We start from the raw sequence: 15,700 nt of genomic DNA, 5'->3' as shown, positions 1-15,700 counted from the left end.
TGCAGGCTGGATCTGCTCCTTCTTTACCACTTGTGCTCAGAACCTCACAGATTCCTCATGTTTGCTCTGTAAAGGGCATGGTAAGGTTCAAACTCCTTAACGTGTTTATCAAGACTTTCCCTGCTCTGGCCCACATCCGCCTTTCTACCTCCCTCCCAAGACAAATCCTGTGCCCCAGCAGTCAGACGGGTCCATTCACCACTCCCAGAGCACACCTTGAGGCTCCCCGTCCTCAGGCCCTTGCTCATGCCTTTCCCAATCTCTGCCACTGAAAAACTAGTTCCCATGTCTTCTTGAAGACTCAGCCGATGTGCCCCGCCAGCTGGGCCTACTTCCTCTTTCAGCCTTCCAGGTGCTTCTCTAAGGGTTGTGCCCCGCCATGCATTGCCTTATGGTCATCCAAGCTTCCCCGACTGGAGCATAAACTTCTGTCTTGCCCGGGGTCTATTACAGTGCTTGGCCCTGAAGAGAGGGAGAAAGAGAAATACAAGGATGTAGTTCAAATCCGAGGTAGAATTAGGCTAAAGGCTGGCTCAAGACTGGGTTGGGTCTAGAACTGGAATGAGAACTGGGTTAGTCATTCCTAATCCCACCCACTAGGCGGCGCCCGCAGTCCCATTCCGGACAAGACGCCTCCGGTTCTTGAAGTTTACTACCTGCCTGACAAGTTTCCTTCCTGCCCTACTGTCCCTTTAAGAAGGTGATCCAGGTGAGGCCGGGGCTCCGCCCCCGGAGCTGGCCCCGCCCCCCGCCCCCGCCCGGCTCGTCCAGTCCGCGGGACCTGGCGCAGCGGAGCGGACCGCGGTCCCAGGTCCCGGCCCGGCGCCATGGAGCGGCGCTGGCCCCTGGGGCTCGGGCTGCTGCTGCTGCTCTGCGCCACGCTGACCCCGGGGGCGCGCGCCAAGGAAGGTACCGACCCCCACCCCCGCCCCCCGGGCCCGGCAGGCCCCCTCCTTCCGGAGCCGGCATTCCTGAGGAGGCCTCTCCTCGCGCCCCGCTCCTGCGCTATTTCCCCGCCCGCCAGGAGATCGACCGCCTAGGCCAATCTTTGATCTTTAACCCCAAACAACTACCTTTCCCGGGTCAGTCACCCCTGGCCCTGCTGGCCAGCAGTTTGCGCCTGGGGGTGGGGAGTGAGCGCCTGACAGCTGCGAGGCAGCAGCGTCCAGACCCGCACCCCAGCAATCGTGGGGACCCCACATTCCCAAGCAGTCTTAGCCTTAGGTGCCCAATCCAGAGATCTGAACCCTCTGAAGTCAGAGGTTGGAAGTCGCCTTCTGCCAGCGTCTGGGGGCAAAGCTAGGGTGCAGGGGTTCCCAGTGGTAGAGGTCAAGCCTTAATGTGAAGGCTTACACAACCTCTCCAGCCCTATTACTCCCACTTCGCACACTCAGAGCCGAGCCTTGTACCCCACTGCAAACTCGTAATCACAGGCAGAACACGAGGGAGCCTCCCCACCCAGGAACCCCCTCTAAAGTCCCCTGTCCACAGCCTACCCACTCCAGACCTCCAGAGGCTGAGCGCCTCTCGTCAAAGGCACCCTTTCGGTTCTACAGCTGATGGGTCCCCCCCAGGCTGCACCAGCCCCCGCTGGGTGACAGGGTGCACGTCTTCTATGGGGCTGCTCTTCTTAAGGCTTCCTGCGTTGACTTTGGTCGAAGATCCAGCCCTCACCCCTTGCCCCCCTCTGCCTTCCTCCCTTCCCACTCTGGAGGAAGACAGACTAATCCCTGGAGCTCTTCACTCCTCCTTCTGGGGCTGTTTTTCTCCCCTAAGCCTCAGGAAGGCACGGCTGTTAGGAACAGGATGTTGAGGTCTTGGCCTGGGGGCCCAGAAGGAGGAAGGTGGGTTGCACATGTGGGGCCTCCTCCCCCAGAGGTGACAGGCCCCTTTTCTCCCCACCTTCAGTCACCCTGATGGACACAAGCACGGCACAGGGAGAGTTGGGCTGGCTGCTGGATCCCCCAGAGGATGGGGTAAGTGTCAGGGGAGGGAAGGACCTAGGATGGCTCAAGTCTGAAGGCCAGTGGGAAATTGGGCGGAGAGGTGGGTGGAGGAACAGAGAAAAGAGCTGGAAAAACTGGAAGTGTCTCCTCAGGGAGGGGGAGGGGAAGTGAGTCAGAGCCTCCTGAATGGGACATGGGGGGGGGTCAGTCTGCACCCCATGGGGAAGCTTCAATGCCTAGCTCCTCCCCTCCCTGCCCCAGTGAGGGAGGGCTGAATACTTGTGAGGTCCTGCCAGGGATGAGCCCACCTCCTCCTGGGAGAGAATGGACCATCCTGGGGTTGAAGGCTGAGGCCAAAACACAGGAAAAGTGTCTTCAATCCCAATAGAGTTGCACAGATAGGTTTCAGGGGGTCAGAGAACCCCATAAAAGTGTATTCAAAATTGTGTATATGTATGTGGACATTTTTTGCTGGAGAGGAGAGCCAAAGTTTTCATCAAATTCTTCAAAGGGTCTTTGACTCCCCCAAAGTGAAAAGCTGCCCCAGTAGAAGTCCCTGAGCCCTCGGCACGCCCTCCATCCTCCCCAGTCAGGCACACCATGCATTCCAGCTGTTTGAGCCTGCTCCAAGTCCCTGCCCTCCTTGGACATTCCAAATACCCAGTGAGCAGAGGTCGCATCTTGTGAGTCCCAGCGAGTACCTTTCTGAGTACCTTTCCGCTGCTCAGCAGAGCTGGCCGCAGAACCATGGGAGGCTGCCCCATTTCCCTCAGCCGCCAGGACTCTGGCCTCAGCCCTCTCTCCTCTCTGGTCCCAGACTCAGTTCTCTAGGTTTTCCTTTTCCTACTCCAGTAGGAATCTGGCCTTTATTTCTGGGATTGGGGTTCCTTGCTTTCTTTCCCTCTGGGTCCTGGCTCCACTCTCGGCTCTCCCACAGAGTAGCCTGTAATTAGAATTAATAGACTGAACCATAATGTATCCTACAGGACGGGCTGCTTGGAAAATCCTGGATTAGGCCAATCCTAATAGGCGCCTCATCTCATAAACCAGCTAATCACTCCACAGCAAGGGTTGCAGGTCCATCTGCTGGCTCCCACCAGCCTTCACTGTGCCCCTGCCACCCTCACCCAAATAACTCTTCCCTAATTGGGCTGGAGTGGAAGTAAGGCCCCTTTCACAGCTCAGACTAAGCGGTACTAGGAGGGCAAGGAGACAGCAGCAGTCACACAGTCCAACTGTCTGCCTTGTCCATTCTCCCCATCTTTTCAAAACATACACACATACACACACACACACACACACACACACACACACACACACACACGCATATTGGTTCAGGTTCCCCAGAATGTATCCATGTGGCAGCCAGAAACCCGACTGATAAGTGAAAGGATCCTTGTTGCTGATCCTGGGCAGCTGGTCCTCTCCCATCTGTCACTGCTGGAACTGAGAGAGGCGAGTTACAGCTGGGCACATCTGCTTCTCCTGGCTCCAGCTGCAGCTGTGGCAGTCTAGCTAATGAGCTACACATTAACCACCCACCACCCTTCCACCTGACCTCCACCCCATGCCTTCCACTCTGGCATCCCCATCACAGCTGCCTCTTAAGAACAGCCCTGGGTGCCTTCCATCATTGCAGCTTCATTGCCTCGACACCCGTTGCCCGGTCCCTGAACTCCCTAACATGATGCAAAATATGTGCTCACAGTAGCTTATATTTCTGCCCCTGCCCCACCCTACCCCAAATTCTTTGTTATTGGTGCTTTTTCTTGCCTTTTCCCAGAGCTAAGAGTAGCAATAAAAGCCTGTGCCTGATAGGGAGTAAAAGCCCTTGGGAAAGTGAACTCTCTAAGGGCCTCACAGTGACTTCTCTATAAAATCAAGGGATTGCAACCAAAATGTCAATGGAATATTTTGTAGAATTTAAGAGCTTCTTCCTTAAATTCATCTGACAGAGAAAATACTTAAGAATGGCTGGTAATTTTTTTTGAAAAACAAGAATAATGAAATGGGAGACTTGTCCTACCAGATATCAAAACATACTATGCATCATCTACAATTAACACATGTGGCATTGCACAAGAAGCCTCAGTCAGTGGAGCAGAATAGAAAGTCCAAAAACAAACCCACGTTAGGTGAGATTTTAGTGTGTGGTAACATTAGAATTGCAAATTCATATGGAAAGTATAGCCTAGTCAATAAACTGACAATTAGATGTCCATAGCTAAAAAAGAGAAGGTAAAGTTGCATTTCCAGTTTACACTCTACACAAAAAATTCTAGGGAGATCAAAATCTAAATCTGAAAACCAAAGCTACAAACATATTACGAGAAAATATAGGAGACCTTTATAAGGTTGTGATGGGAGAGGTTCCCAAGCAAAATACACAACCCAAAAAATAACAAAGCAAAGACTATAGATGTCATCATTTAAAAATTTTAAATCGTCATCATTGGCAAAGTTAAGTGGCATGACAGACAGGGAGAAAATATTTGAAACAGACGTTTCAAGCCAATGATTAATGTCTATAATATTAAGAAGAAAGCTCAGCCAAACAAGCAATCAAAAGGTAACAATAGAATATCAAAGATTACAAACAGATAATTGCATAAAGCTACAAATAGCCAGTGAACAAGAGAAACATGCAACCTCCTCCTCAAAGAAAAGTAAGTTAAAATGGCAAGAAGCTGTGTTTTGTCCGTAAGATTGGCGAAAACTAAAAAGATCATCAATATCGAGTGTTGAGCTTTTGAGAAGATGAGCCCTCATGCATTATTGGTGGAAGTGTAAACTGATAAAGCCTTTCCGGAGGACAATTGGCACCATCTTATCAAACGTATATGTTTGCCCTTTGATATAGCAGTTCTACAGAAATCTGTACATTTTCCTTAAAATAAAAAACAAAAAAGCTAGAAGCTACCTAATTGTCCAACAATAGGTGAATGATTAAGTAGGTTATAGTATATCCATTCAATGGAATACTATTTTATGGATTGCTAAAAAGAATTATGTAGATCCATATAGACTCATGTGGGCATCTTTCACAGGCATTTTTCAAAACAAAAAGTAGCTTACAGAATAACATTTGTTATTCTAATACTTGTTAGGAAAAAAAATTATGTTAAAAACACACAAACACAGAAAAACGTTCAAACATTTCTCTAGAGGCACCGAAAATGATCTGGAAAGTTTTACTCCAAATTTGTAAGAGTGGCTCCTTCTGGGAATGGGGTGCACAGAGGGGAGAACTTTTACTTTTTATTATATGTGAGTTTTTATTCTTTGACTTTTTATAATGAGTAGATAGAAGCATAATGATTAAGAGCATAAACCGGATCCATGAGTGCCTGGGTGCACGTCCCAGCTCTGCCTCTTAATAGCTGAGTGCCTTGGGCACATCATTTGACCTCGCTGTGACTCAGTTTCCTCATGGAAAATGCTTTCAACAGTGACTGGCCCATGCTAAGCACTATATTAGTAGTGGTCATTACTAACTAAGCTTAAAAACTTTTTTTAACATAAAAGAAATTAAGTGGCGTGGACTGGATTGTGTCTAGGAGTCCAGCCAACTCTGTCAGTTGTTGATTTTGACAGTGGCCGTAACTGGAAAGAATATTGGAGAAGGTGAAATTCCCTTATACAGACTTCTATGCTCGTTGTTGCCCTCCAGAAGTTTCAGGGCCTCAATATTAAACACAGCCTCTCTTCTCTGAACAAATTAGAAGAAAGGTTTTGTGCATGAGTTTTTGCTATGAAAGTCTGCCTCTGGGGTACCTGACAGCTCTGCTGATCAACTAGGTAAAAATGGGTGCTCCCACTCCTGCAATTCGAGCGGGCTAGTTGAAGGGACCAGGGCTGCTGGCTAGGGATGTTAAGGGGGTGATGTGCTGCCCATCCTATATCCAAATAAATTCCCTACCCTAAATATTTAACCTACTCTCCTGAGGCTGAGGGGTGGGGAGAGGGCAGGACAAGTAACATGGACCTGAGGGCCTCTGACACCCGCCTCCTCTCCGTCAGCTCTAGAAAACCTGAGTTTGGGCTGCAGGTGATGACTTGGAGCCTGACTCTGGTTTTGCTTTCACAGTGGAGTGAGGTGCAGCAGATGCTGAATGGGACACCCCTGTACATGTACCAGGACTGCCCAGTGCAAGAAGGCGGAGACACTGACCACTGGCTTCGCTCCAATTGGATCTACCGGGGGGAGGAGGCGTCACGTGTCCACGTGGAGCTGCAGTTCACCGTGCGGGATTGCAAGAGCTTCCCCGGGGGAGCCAGGCCCCTGGGCTGCAAGGAGACCTTCAACCTCCTGTACATGGAGAGTGACCAGGACGTGGGCATTCAGCTCCGACGGCCCTTGTTCCAGAAGGTGCTCCTACCCCTCAGTGCCATTTCAATCCTGACATTGATCCCTGCCTCACTCCTTTCCATGACCCCACTTAGCTAAGAAAAAGAAAAGGTGGCAGAAACAGAAAGAGAGTGTAGGTGTAGAATAATGGGAAGAATGTGGGACTAGAAATCAGAAGAGCTGGATCTGAGTACCTTTTCTGCTGTGTCCTGACTTTGGGCGCATCACTTAGCCTCTCTGAGCTTTGGTTTCTTTATCTTAAAATAGTGATGATAACAGTGCCAGCCTCATCTGTTTTAGAGGCTTCTGCATGCATCCACTGAGATAGCGGTATGCCCTGGTGGGGGCAGGGAACACGTATTTTGACTTTTTCCATCAGTGCCCACGACATTCACGTGTGACACATCCGCATGAGTATAGCTAGAGTTGTGTAGGAAGATGGTTCTGTGCAGGCTTTCTCTCTAATACCATCCCTTTATCCTATTCAAGAAAACAGACTGGAATGCAGAAGAGTAAGGAGTGTGTTATTACAGGGTGTGCTCTCTTTTTTTCCAAAGAGAAGATGCTGTAAAGTTTCTTATTAGTAATAAATTAATGATGACACATTTTATAACTGATCACTCCATTGGCAGTGAGGCTGGAAACACCTTCAAATAGTGGAAATTATATGGGCTGTAGAGTCCCATGCCTGGGTTCCACTTCTAGCCCCATCGTGAAGTTAATTGTGTGATCTCAGACAGGGTCTTCAACCTCTCTCAGCCTTGGTTCCCTCATCTGTTAAATGGGGATGGTAATCCATCCTACCTCATAGGATGATTGCATGGAGTCAACAGCACGTAAAATGCTTAGCTCAGTAGCTCACACATAATAAGCCCTCGGTTTATGGTTGTATAAATTGTAAAGTATTAAGCAAACAATCATTTCTGTTATGTGGGAATGAAACATGACTTTGCTGTTGCTCCCCTCTTCCCCCCACCTTCTTCTCAGGTAACCACGGTGGCCGCAGACCAGAGCTTCACCATCCGAGACCTTGCATCCGGCTCAGTGAAACTGAACGTGGAGCACTGCTCCTTGGGCCTCCTGACCCGCCGTGGACTCTACCTTGCTTTCCACAACCCGGGTGCCTGTGTGGCCCTGGTGTCCGTACGGGTGTTCTACCAGCGCTGTCCCGAGGCTGTGCATGGCTTGGCCCAATTTCCTGACACTCTCCCCAGACTGGGCGGGTTGGTGGAAGTGGCAGGGACCTGCTTGCCCCATGCCCAGGCCAGCCCTGGCCCCTCAGGTGCCGCCCGCATGCACTGCAGCCCCGACGGCGAGTGGTTGGTACCGGTGGGGCGGTGCCACTGTGAGCCTGGCTATGAGGAAGGTGGCGATGGCGAGGGATGCCTTGGTAAGGAGACTTGAGGAGGTGGTGAGAACCTGTAGGGACGACTCAAGGGAGGGTCTCTGGGGTGTCAAGGAAAAGAAGGAAACCAACGCTCCACCTCAGCGATTTTTAAACTGAGTGTCCCAGGGCCCCAGGGAGACACATGCAGGGGTGTTTCTGATACATGGGGTGGGGATGAGTGTGATTCTGCCTGTAAGACGCTGGATAACTACGGCTCTACTGCCTTCTCTCTCCAGCCTGCCCTGGCGGCTCCTACCGGGCTGACATGGGTGCACCCCATTGTCTCCAGTGCCCCCAGCACAGCACAGCTGAGACTGAGGGAGCCACCATCTGTACCTGTGAGGACGGCCATTACCGAGCCCCTGGGGAGGGCCCCCAGGCAGCATGTACACGTGAGTCGAGGGGGAGGGGCTAGGCCATCTGTGAGGAGGTGCAGGACCTTTTTTGAGCCTTTGTTAGCGTTGGAATTTTCCAGAGTTTATCACATATTGGGGGCCATGCAGGGTGCTAGACTCTTAAAGCCCCTCCTCTGCCCCCTGCTCTCTCTGGAAGAACGCAGAGATACGCTTAAGCTTCTTTTTCCTCAGTAGGAATCAAATCTCTCAGCAAAGCTTTCATAGGACTTCAAGAATTGTGATGAAAGAAGGCAAGATGTCAGCAGCTTGAGTGAGAACAAAGCAGGCTCCTACTGATGGCCCTTCTTCTCCGACAGGTCCCCCCTCAGCCCCCCAAAACCTGAGCTTCTCTGTTTTGGGGACCAAGCTCTCCCTGAGTTGGCAACCCCCAGCGGATACGGGGGGTCGCCAGGACGTCAGATACAGTGTGGGGTGTTCTCAGTGTCGGGGAGCAGCGCTGGATGGAGGGCCCTGCCAGCCCTGTGGGGGAAGTGTGCGCTTCTCCCCCTCGGCCGACGGGCTCGCTGCTCCTGCTGTGCGTGTTGACGGCCTTGAACCCTACGCCAACTACACCTTTAACATCGCAGCCCAAAATGGAGTGTCAGGGCTGGACACCTCCAAGCCAGCCAGCGCCTTGCTCAGCATCAGCATGGGGCATGCAGGTGAGGGACCTGGAGAGGGGCTGGCACAGGACTGGGAGGAAACCAGAAGGCCGTAAGGCCACAGGGACAAATTGATGGGCAGGATGCAATTGAACAGCTGCTTAAGTTATTTCCTGTCTCCTTCCAAATCCAACTGGAACCCTCGGTTCTCTCAGAGTCACTGTCAGGCCTGTCCCTGAGGCTGGTAAAGAAGGAACCGCGACAGCTGGAGCTGACCTGGGCGGGATCCCGGCCTCGCAGCCCTGGGGGGAACCTAAGCTATGAGCTGCACGTGCTGAACCAGGTGAGGATGCGGCTGAGAGATAGTCTCCAGTGTCTGTGCCTGGGCACACCCCAACATGCTAGCCTGGGGTGCAGGATGGGGAGAAAACTGCCCAAAGTGAACTGTGTGGCTTTCTCAGGATAAAAGTCTGCAGACAGCCTGTTCCCTTAACATTCCCCAACCCGTTTGCCCCCACATGCTCCCGACTGCCCATCATCTCCACCAGGTCTGGCTCTGCATAGCCCAGTTAACATGAGTCCCCATCCTCAGGACGAAGAACGGCATCAGATGGTTCTAGAACCCAGGGTCTTGCTGACTGAACTGCAGCCAGACACCACGTACATCGTCAGAGTCCGAATGCTGACCCCACTGGGCCCTGGCCCTTTCTCCCCTGATCAGGAGTTTCGGACCAGCCCACCAGGTGGGTAGCTTACCCTGTGTTCTGCCCCAAACACATATGCTTCTGTCCTCCACTGAGACTTGGACCACGTTCTAGTCGGTGGCCCTTTCTCTTCCTCTACACACACACACACACACACACACACACACACACACACACGCATGCTGCCTCTTCGGGGAGAACCCCACACGGACTCACGCCGACTCCCCTCCCTGTAGTGGTCTCCTCAGACACACCTACTGGTACTGGACACTGTCAGCCAGTGTCTTATCAAATCCCTGACCCCTCGGCTTTGTGCTCTGCCGCCGGCAGCCCCCGGCTAGTGGTCCCTGTGTGAGGCACTTCCCACATGCTTTCTCTCACCCATCTCCCCGGTTAGGGGACGCACACCCGAGGCCCACTGAGGGACCTGGCCCAGGCGGTCCCTTGTAGCCTCCATCATCCCTCTGGACTCTGAGCCCCGCCAGACTTCCTCACCTTGTGTGCCACAGTTTCCAGGAGCCTGACTGGAGGCGAGATCGTGGCCGTCATCTTTGGGCTGCTGCTGGGTGTAGGTCTGCTGCTCGGGATACTTGTCTTCCGCTCAAGGTGCTGCTCTTGTCCCTCCCCACCCACCATCCTGGTCCCTTTGCCTGGTCAGAAGCCCCTGAATGCAGCCCCAACGATCCTCCCACCCCCTAGTACCAAAGCTCCAGTGTGTCCCTCCACCCACCCTGTGCCCCACCCCCTTTTGTTTCTGGGGAAAACTCAGCCAGTGCCCACTGAGCCCCTGAGGTGGTCCGGGGACCCTGAAGAAGCTGCCCCCTAACCCCCACAGGAAATCTAAGCGGCGACGGCAGCAGAGGCCGCGTGATCATGTCACCAGCGTGAACCGAGGTGAGCCAGGAGTGCCTGTGTGTGTGCGCGCACATGTGCGTATGTGTTGGGAGGTGCCGCTGGGATGGGACCAAGGGACCCACATTTGCTAGGCCAACTCTGGGAGCACAAGTGAAGTTGTTGTCTCCAGGGCTCTTGTGTTTTGCTGCCTAATTAACTTTGGTTAATTAACTGTGTCCTGAAAGCCCCCCAGAGGCTCTGTGCCATTGCCTGTTAGCTGCTGGTGCCCCTGTACCTGCACCAGGCTCTGGGCGGCCTTCCCTCTCCTAGCTGGGCAGGTCTGCGGGCTGAGGCTGGGCGGGAGAGGATTGCCAGCAGGCTCCCTAAAGTCCTCTGAGGCATGTGGGCTTCCTGCTGGTCACCTCATTAGTGCCCACAAAAGGGGGAGTCAGTGGTCCATCCAAGTAATGAGGCGGGTGTGAGGCTTGTCTTGGAATGTGAACGAGGTGTGAGTGACTGGAGGAATATGGTGAGCAGCTGTGAGGAGGAAGGGCAAGGAATTCGAAGCGTGGGTCATCGAGCCACGGGAACGTTGGGTAACTTGAGGCCGTGAACACACTTTTGGGCCTGGGTCCTGGCCCACTGCTCTGGCCCTTGGAGGTTGAGGACACCGGAGCTTTGCGTTTAGACAGGAGAAAGGACAGTGGGCTATGGACGCTTTGTTGCCAAGGATGGAGACTTTCTCCCACTTCAGCCACAAAACAGCACTCCTCAGGGAACAGAAGAATGAGAAGTCTGGGGTCTGGAGCTGGCCCCTCTCTGCCTCCCCCACCCAATACTCCTGAGCCCCAATGTGGGAGCTCTTGTGGCCGAGCTCTGCCGTTCTCCCCACAGAGGACAAGCTGTGGCTGAAGCCGTATGTGGACCTCCAGGCATATGAGGACCCTGCCCAGGGAGCCCTGGACTTCACCCAGGAGCTCGATCCAACCTGGCTGATTGTAGACACCGTCATAGGGGAAGGTGAGCCCTGCAGGTTCCCCCCCGTGGCAGCACAGAGCTCCTAGCCAGCCCCTTCCTTCTGGCCCTTCCCTGAGGAGGATCCCAGCTGGCCTTTCCTCTGGCACAAGAGCTCCCCCAGATGAGTTCCCTCCCTGCTCTACCCTGTATCCCCCTTGAACTGCTGTGTTCATGTTATAACCCCCTTATCAGGTGTCCTGGATACGCGCCTCCTACGAGGTCTGCTTCCGTGGTTATGGAGTTTCTGATAAAGAGTGTTAAACACATCCTCTTTGTCAGGAGAGGGATCGCTGTGCCCAGGCTCAGGTTATTCTCAGATGGTTCCCAAACGTGGGAGAAATTCAGAGCCTCCCTCGCCCTGCATTCCACCCCACGAGGGCCCAGTGTCCTTGGGCTGCCCTGATTCCTTGGGTCACCGGGGGAAATGGATCTGAGCAGAGAACAAAGCTTGGCAGTGTCCTTGCTGATTGTGCGGCCAGGTCGGCCAAGCTGTGACCAGAGGAGCTCGCGGAAGAGAGGCGGCAGTGGTCAGCCTCCCGCTCACTTATGCACTGGCCCTGGACCAGCCTGCCCTTCATGAACACACTCCAGGACCACTGCACAATGTGTATTCGCCCAGCATTTACTGATGATCTACCGTTAGCCAAGATCTCTGCTAACCCAGGAGACAGCTGAACAGGTCACAGAGCTGCACTCCTGTCCCAGAGTCCTGTCCCCTTCCCTGGAAAGTACACCCCAAGCCCTTGCCCCAGAAAGGGCATGCTAGGTTTTGGATCCAGAAAGGAAAAGAGAACTGAAGGACTGGAGGATATCGCTGCCTATCCCCCGGGGGAGGCTGACAGTGCATCAGGCCATGGCCCTGTTTTTCTTCTACCCAGGAGAGTTTGGGGAAGTGTATCGAGGGACCCTGAGAATCCCCAGCCAGGACTGCAAGACTGTGGCCATTAAGACGTTGAAAGATACATCTCCAGATGGTCAGTGGTGGAACTTCCTTCGAGAGGCAACTATCATGGGCCAGTTCAACCACCCACACATTCTGCACCTGGAAGGCGTCATCACAAAGAGTATGAGGAGTGGTCTCCGGAAGCCTGGGAGGGATGGGACCACGGAAGCGCAGGGAAGATGTGCTGCCAGGGGCAGAAGTCTGGTTCTGGGTGGAGACAGGGTGGAGGCTGCCGTAGTGACATGTGCTTTGTGTCTCAGGAAAGCCCATCATGATCATCACAGAGTTTATGGAGAACGGAGCCCTGGATGCCTTCTTGAGGGTGAGGCAGGCCGAGGACCATCTGGGAAAGGGGATGCGCCACGGGTCCCTGGGTATTGGCTCCTGGCCTGGGAAGAAGAGACCCTGCTCATCCCTTAACTCACCCAACTTACCTGCCGCAGGAGCGGGAGGACCAGCTGATCCCTGGACAGCTAGTGGCCATGCTGCAGGGCATTGCATCTGGTATGAACTACCTCAGTGACCACAATTATGTCCACCGGGACCTGGCCGCCAGGAACATCTTAGTGAGTCAGAACCTATGTTGCAAGGTGTCTGACTTCGGCCTGACCCGCTTCCTAGACAACTCTGATGGCACCTATGAAACCCAGGTCAGAGCCCTGTACTCGCCGCATGCATGTTCACACACAATTACATGCCACTCGTGCAGTCACACATATGAGCACGAGATGCATGCTCATTTGGACACAATAACTTCCCATCCCCTTCACACAGCTGTTTTTTCCACCCCCCTTCATGCCCTGAAACACATCAGCTTTCTGTTCCACATGCCCTATTAGGGAGGAAAGATCCCCATCCGTTGGACAGCCCCTGAAGCCATTGCCCATCGGATCTTTACCACGGCCAGCGATGTATGGAGCTTTGGGATCGTGATGTGGGAGGTGCTGAGCTTTGGGGATAAGCCCTATGGGGAGATGAGCAATCAGGAGGTAAGCCCAGGGCAATCCTCCCCACATCATCCCTCAGTCGCTTCTCATCCCTTCCCAAAATCCTCCTGCAAATACCTTTATTTCTTCTTCCTGATCCACAGTTTTTCTGTACTCCTATCTGTTCTGGTCACCTTGGCTCACACCCTCTGTACTACCCCCACCCTGGTCAGGGGGCTTAGAGGCTCCATTGCCATGCTCTTAGGTGAACAGAGGTTTCTCACGGGCCGCCAGGTTAGTTTCCTACCTCAGGCCTCCTTCCCCTCTCTGCTGCTCCAGGTAATGAAGAGTATTGAGGATGGGTACCGGTTGCCCCCTCCCGTGGACTGCCCTGCCCCTCTCTACGAGCTCATGAAGAACTGCTGGGCCTACGACCGGGCCCGCCGGCCCCACTTCCACCAGCTGAAGGCACACCTGGATCATTTGCTTGCCAACCCCCACTCCCTGCGGACCATCGCTAACTTTGATCCCAGGTCACACTGGGGAGGGCAGATCTGGGAGAATGGAAATGGGCCACATTCCCAGTTCAGCCACATTCACCAAGTGCTGGGCCTGGGTGCCAGCATATGAGGCAAGACCACGCCTGCACCCTCAGGGAGAGTCCACCTTGATGTGAGGAGATGTGGTCTTACCCTTGATAGCTCTTGTCTGATAGAAGATAGGAAGCAAACACACTGAGATGGAAGGCACGTGGGAGCAGTGCTTGCAAGCTGATAACCTGCTCCAGGGGGCTGGGTCAGCTCGATTGGGGTGGGGAAGACAGAGAACCCAGCAAGTGCCAGACAGTGGGATGCGAGTCCTGACTTGGGAGGGGCAACCTTGTGGGGTCTGGGAAGGCTCCCAGACTGCGTGGCTAGCATGGGTTGAGGAGCCGAGGGCAGGTGAATCACAATGCAAATAGTGCAGGGTGACAGCAGCGTTCAGGGACAGTGGCCAGAGTTGAAGCTGGAGAGGGGTCAGTGCAAGGAGGACCAGGTCTGCTGAGAAGTTCTGACTTTATGCTGAGCACAGGTTTTTAAATTTTTGAAAACTGTCCATGGGAGGGACATGGTCAGAATTGCATTTTACTAAAAACATTGCCAGAATGTGGAGAATGAACTGGTGGAGGGGGTAAGGTGGGGGAGATGAGCAAGGCCAGACTTCAAATGCTTTATCAGGTCAACTAGCCCTGGTGTGCTGGCCTTTGTATCAAACCACCATATATAACCTTGTTTCTGGGAGAAAATGTGCTCCAAGTTCCAACTTTTGAAACTATCTTTTGGAGCACAACTCCCTTGTACACTGGAGACTGCATGTGCTAATCTTTCTGGAATGTTGGATATTTTTCCCCCAGCAGATTTACTTTGCTAATGGTTTTTGGCTCTGGCTGGCTCTAGTAGAGGAACACTCATTGTATTGTGGGTGTCAGAGTGCAAGAATAACAGCAGAGGTTGGAGGTGGCAAGCAGGGGCTGCTCCCAGAACACAAGGGGCCACCCTGAAAAAAGGCAGGACCACACCCGCCTTCCAAGGCCTCGGCTTTCCTGCCTTCTGCTTCCTCTCAGCCGGGTAGTTGAGACTTTCATTTCTTAACCAGCCTCCAGTCGGTTGTCCAGAGCTGGCCACTCCAGTGGAGGTTCGCTTCTGCTCGAGACTTCTAGGGCTGCTGCTTCACCTCGGTCTGTCAGTGTAGCAGGACTGTCAGCCTGTCTGTTGCTGTGAGCACACCAGGAAACAGGCCAGGAAGTGGGTTTGCAGACAATGGCTGAGTTAATCCACAAAATCTAGATAATCTCTGTGCTCAGACACCCAACTTGAATGCTGGCTGCAGATGCTTGTAGGCTGAGCCCCGATTTCAGGAAAGCTGGGGACGGGAGGCTGAGGACAGCCTCAGCATCTCCCTGAGACTGAGGTAGCCCGTGTCCCACAGGGTGACTCTTCGCCTGCCCAGCTTGAGTGGCTCAGATGGGATCCCCTATCGAAGCGTCCCTGAGTGGCTGGAGTCCATACGAATGAAACGCTACATCCTGCACTTCCACTCAGCCGGGCTGGACACCATGGAGTGTGTGCTGGAGCTGACGGCTGAGTGAGGACCCTGGGGCCCGGGTAGGCCGACGCAGCTGGGGTTTGAGCCACACACTCACAACTGGCCTTCCTTGCCCACAGGGACCTGGTGCAGATGGGGATCACACTGCCGGGACACCAGAAGCGCATTCTTTGCAGTATTCAAGGATTCAAGGACTGAGCCCTCACCTCAGCTGACCCTGTCCTCACGGAGCAAGGATGGGGCTGTGGTCACTCATCGTGTCCCTCCCCTCAACCTACGAGGGGCATTTGGTGCTGCTCCTGCCCACCTCTCCCTGAGGAACTTGCCTCTAGAGCCTCTTTGTTTTAAAAAGGGAGGTGGGGGTAGAAGTAAAAAGATAATTGTGGGAGGGGTCTGGGGGAGGGTTTAATATATATAAACATATACATATATATTTTTGTAAATAAACAGGAACTGAGTTTTCACCTTTACCCTGGTTTTTTATCCCTCTCTCCTCCATCCCACCAGTGAGGG

The 15,700-nt window shown here is 53.3% G+C and overlaps 1 protein-coding gene across 5 annotated transcripts; it reads left to right on the top strand.

Moving 5' to 3' along the window:
- The first annotated feature begins 740 nt into the window (after positions 1-740).
- EPHA1 (EPH receptor A1) lies at positions 741-15,657 on the top strand. 5 transcript variants are annotated; one of them, XM_001490060.7, is made up of 18 exons: positions 741-909; positions 1,909-1,976; positions 6,034-6,315; positions 7,282-7,684; positions 7,918-8,073; positions 8,394-8,738; positions 8,894-9,021; positions 9,271-9,421; positions 9,892-9,988; positions 10,218-10,276; positions 11,111-11,236; positions 12,112-12,297; positions 12,437-12,498; positions 12,620-12,826; positions 13,016-13,165; positions 13,442-13,635; positions 15,071-15,226; positions 15,307-15,657. In XM_001490060.7, the coding sequence occupies exons 1-18, from the start codon at positions 828-830 to the stop codon at positions 15,383-15,385; spliced, it is 2,931 nt and encodes a 976-aa protein (XP_001490110.6). In that variant the 5' UTR covers positions 741-827; the 3' UTR covers positions 15,386-15,657. The 5 variants fall into 5 exon arrangements, with proteins under 5 accessions (XP_001490110.6, XP_070121222.1, XP_070121220.1 ...); XM_070265119.1 differs by having other exon boundaries at positions 760-909; positions 13,016-13,635; XM_023639875.2 differs by lacking the exon at positions 1,909-1,976 and having other exon boundaries at positions 766-909.
- The last annotated feature ends 43 nt before the right edge of the window (positions 15,658-15,700 follow it).

Source organism: Equus caballus, chromosome 4 (genome assembly GCF_041296265.1).
Source record: "Equus caballus isolate H_3958 breed thoroughbred chromosome 4, TB-T2T, whole genome shotgun sequence".
Taxonomy (NCBI): Eukaryota; Metazoa; Chordata; class Mammalia; order Perissodactyla; family Equidae; genus Equus; species Equus caballus.
This window is presented reverse-complemented; position numbering and strand designations above follow the sequence as displayed.